At 48.7% G+C, this 4,294-nt stretch overlaps 1 protein-coding gene across 1 annotated transcript; it reads right to left on the bottom strand.

The window, feature by feature from the left end:
* Positions 1–1,731: 1,731 nt before the first annotated feature.
* LOC142570441 (juvenile hormone acid O-methyltransferase-like) lies at positions 1,732–3,974 on the bottom strand. Its single transcript, XM_075678825.1, has 2 exons — positions 3,582–3,974; positions 1,732–1,773 (listed from the first exon to the last, which is right to left on the bottom strand). The coding sequence occupies exons 1-2, from the start codon at positions 3,972–3,974 to the stop codon at positions 1,732–1,734; spliced, it is 435 nt and encodes a 144-aa protein (XP_075534940.1).
* Between the last annotated feature and the right edge of the window lie 320 nt (positions 3,975–4,294).

Here is a 4,294-nt window from a genome sequence, read left to right on the forward strand (position 1 = left end):
TGCGAACACCAAAAATTGTTCCCTCGCTTTCCGCACACCCAGTATCACATGCTCCGTATACCCAAGTTGGCGAGAGGTTTATTGAAAAGTGGTACATACCTATGGCCTTTGTGCCGCAGCCTGCTAATGCTTAAGGCACCTTTTAGACGTGGGTTTGATTCCGCTACGCATCGGAGGAATTTCTTGTTCATGATTGTAGAGCGGTGCATTCCCAGTGGCAAATACCTAGTCACCAAAGTTGGCGCTAAATACGTTCATTGAAGAGCGGCACACATCTGCTGGAACACATGCAGCGAACCGAGTTTGCGTAAAGGAGGCTCAGCCCAAACCGAGTGGCACGCACCCATTGCTACTAGTCGGCTATAAGATATTCATTGAGCAGTGATACTTACCCAGTTCCTACACCTACAGTGACCCATGTGGACGTAATAGCGGTTTGTTAAAGGCTGGCACTTACGTATAAATTTTCGTTCGCATAATGAGTGACCCAAGGTAGTCCGACGGTTTGTCTCGAATCCTTTCATTCGGCACAGCAACGCATTATGCCACGGGCTACCCAGTCACTCAGGTAGTCAAGAAAATGGTTCGAGATTAAGATACGTATATAGCCCTCGGGAATTCCGTGAAGTAATTTAAGACTGCTAAACACAGTACCATTGAAGCTGCTGTGGGCACTTCGATAAAAATTAGGTAATTCCGTTAAGGAATCCTCTACAAAGAAAATGGGTTTCTTTTTATTCGCGTCGTTATCGCGCTTACCGATTATGTCCTCTTCGGACCATCCGTCGAATGTCACCAGCCTTGGCAGCACAAAAATATTGGGGCAGAGGCCAGCTTCGCGCAAAAGTGACGACATGTACTGGATCTGTTCCTTCTCGTCCTTCATGTAATGGCTCTTCGGAATGAACTGCAACAATGTCTGAGGAAAACGTCAACGTGAACCTCATGGTAAGCAAATATTGCACATTCACAACACTGCACCCTCAACTATGTAGACAAACGGAATGAAAACCTAGAAATTTACCTAAGAGCATTTAGGCAATCACTTGCGATGCTAGAAACGTCTGCACTCGTTCCAGTAATAAAGGCAAAATGCAGCACAAATGTGGCAAAGTATGCGCCCAACATTTTAGGCAGTTGTTTCTCTAGGCGCATTTTTAACTTGCTAAGGCAATAGTACGTCGGCGCATCGCTGGAAGATATCTGCTAAATCAGCGTTTCAGCCGCTTGTTAGCTGATTTGCAGAAATTGTTGCCCTGGCCGAAGAAGCCCTTAATAGCATATATCCAGAGATTTATCCAAATTGTTCTTGCGTGGCCTGTGGTGAGGTAGCTACGTTGCCTCATATGCTCTGGGAGTGCGGGTCGCTGGGCCCGAAGTTCACCAAGGAAGAGTGGGACGCGCTCCTGCGAAGTCCTGTCTTTGAGGATCAAATCCTGGCCGTCCAGCGCGCCCGCGATCGGGCCGGCAGACTAGATCTGTCAGTCCCGTCGTGGGATTAGCCGGGTGCGCGTTTTATCGCGCTTTGCTGGACCAAATAAAAGTTTATTCACTCACTCACTACGCACAATGACGCTTCAATATTCATCCTTTCGTAAAAAATCCGCCAGACCCAGTGGGTTTTCATTGTTTTAGGGGGCGAGAACGTGCTTTTAAAAAGAAGATTAACTTTTCACGGGACGTCGAACGAACAGTTCCCGAGCGCATATACCATTAATTTTCGAGAAGTCTTTAACCCGTTGTTGTAGGCTTTCTGAAATGCGTTGATAAAACCTGCAATAAGACAATTCAGAGGAGATTTAGAGGCATATGCGGGAGGAATGCCTTAGCATTACGTCGCACCTCTTCGATGTCCCGGATCTATCATTTAAGCCCAGTTCACACCGCATGGCAAAGGGTTGTTCGAGAGCGCACTCGACATATATAGACACACACATATCATCATCTTTGGCTCGTGTCGTGGTACGCCTCGATCTCGAGGCGTCTGCTCAGAAAAAGAAAGCGTCGCATCGGTCGACGTCTCACAATGTGTATATATATATATATATATATATATATATATATATATATATATATACCCCATCTACATTTACCATTTGACCGGCTTCCCACACTTGACTTGAATACACAGAATTAGTACACGAACTGTAAAGAAAAACTAAGTGAAAATGCGGCCACCTCAACGGCATTACGATGCTGCTACGTCTCATTTTTCTAACACTAAACCTACTCAAAATATGGTGCAAAACCAACCACAAACACAAACCACGTTTGTATGGATAACATGTAAAACTAGTTACGTTTTCTCTTGTAAGAAAGATCGCATGGCTATTCAGAACATTCTGATGTAAAGTTTACGATGCGTGCAAGGATGCGTTCACAGGTGCCTTAGCTAGGCGGAAACAAGATTAAATAAATAAGCTTTTAATTATTGAATTAAGAGAAAATTTTCGAATAAGAAAGCTCCTGTTAAAGTTTAAAGCATTCAATTTATTCGATTTCCTTGAGCTCGTGGGGATCTGGGGAATTCGACGCGCCATTGCGCGGGTGCATTTCACCTGTTTCTGCAATCCCTACGCTTCACTCCCTCCTTGCTCTGAACCAGCTGTCAGCGGTGGCGCTCCACTCGCGACGGTTCACGGTGAGGGTGGAGCTACGACGTCACGAAGAGGCCCCTGGTTGCTACTCTCGAGGCGTTGGCGTGTCTCTTCTCCCTTGGGACTGCACCGGGTACCTAAATGTTTCCTTTCGTCCGCCGGCATCTTTGTGACTAGGACTGAGCTCACGCGCGGTGCCTTTGCCAGTGCGGTGAGCGCGTACATCGTGTTGATCCTGTCCGGTCGTTAAGCCGAAGAACCGATGCCTAGTGCTTGCGCGAGGTCGTACCACGCCAAGCCGCACTCATCGGAAGCCCAAGCAGAAGGATATTACCCGATCTCTCGCGAGTTCGCCCACTGGTTATCGCGAGAGCAAGTAGCATGTACGCCGGCACTTATCCGAGCGGCGTACCCTGTGCTATCGCAGCGACGTGCTATAGGCGCAAGACTGTATTTTTCGCCCTTGGTGTGGGACCCCTTTGGTTCCCCCCCCCCCCACCCCGGGACCGGGCGTTCATGCAGTGCCGGGTGCCGCCGGTTGCAATAAACGGTTTCCGCTAACTCAGGGCAATACTGTGTTCTTGCGTGCGTCGCTCGGTAGCCTCTTGTGGCCTGAGCTCGCGCGCAACGGCGCTAGAGGCTGACGGCTGACGCGGCCCTGTGGCTCGCTAAGCTCGAAACCGTGGTGGCCGGCACTCCTGTGAGACCGGAAGACCCAACAGGCGATGCCCTCCGTAATCACTTTTTTGCGCAATTCACTAGCGATGCACGAAACGCGAGAAAGTGCCGCGTGATTACGCCCACATACCGCGACGCTTCTAAAGGTGATATGAGTTGAAGGAGCTAAGTGGTTAAAGAAAGCAGATGTCAACATGCTTCAGACAGCCCTTTCTTCAAACTGCTTATTGATTCACTGGTGTTACCCACGTATTGTTCTCCTGGCGGGCGCTTACAATAACTATATATTATAAAACATATCCTTACCTCCGAATATTTTACCCAGTGGTCCATCTCTGCCAGAAGTCGCCATACGGCGGCAAGTTGGCTTGAAGCTGGAATCACCAGAAGACACTGTCCTCCTGGGGCCATCAGTGCAGCTACGTTCTTCAGTGCGGCACCCTGGTCCCTCACCCAGTGAAGGCAGTAAAAAGAGAAAACTCTGTCAAAGGGGCCACGACGGCTGATAAACTCGGTCAGGTCGTCGCCTATGTCGAGCAGCTCGTATTCGATCTTCTCGTGAGCCGAGTGTCGCTTAGCGTACTCGATCATTTCGATGCTGGAGTCGATGCCGACTAACCTGTCACACGGCAGGCAACACGGTAAAAGGAAGTCCCGCGTGTAGTCCCCAGTTCCACAGCCGATGTCCAAGATCTGCATGGTGGCGTGCGGTTCGGTAAGGAACGCCGGCTGGCAAAATTCTAAAACCACGTTGTTGTGCTTTCTCTGAAGACTGTTGTTCTTCGCGTACTGACTGGCGGAGAAGCGAGGCGCCTCCTTTGTGTCTCGCGGGCTGCAGTACCGGCCATCCTCTCGGGTCTCTGATGCTTGAAAAGACATCGAAAGCCTGCAGTCTGGATAATTGGCTGCAAATAAAAAAAAGATGTAGCCTGTATAGTCATAATCAAATCATAAAAGACTGTCATACAGGTAAGTTAACTCATATTTTAATGGCGCAATGACCTTTCTACAATTATGCG

This window comes from Dermacentor variabilis, chromosome 2, assembly GCF_050947875.1.
Source record: "Dermacentor variabilis isolate Ectoservices chromosome 2, ASM5094787v1, whole genome shotgun sequence".
In the NCBI taxonomy this organism is placed as follows: domain Eukaryota; kingdom Metazoa; phylum Arthropoda; class Arachnida; order Ixodida; family Ixodidae; genus Dermacentor; species Dermacentor variabilis.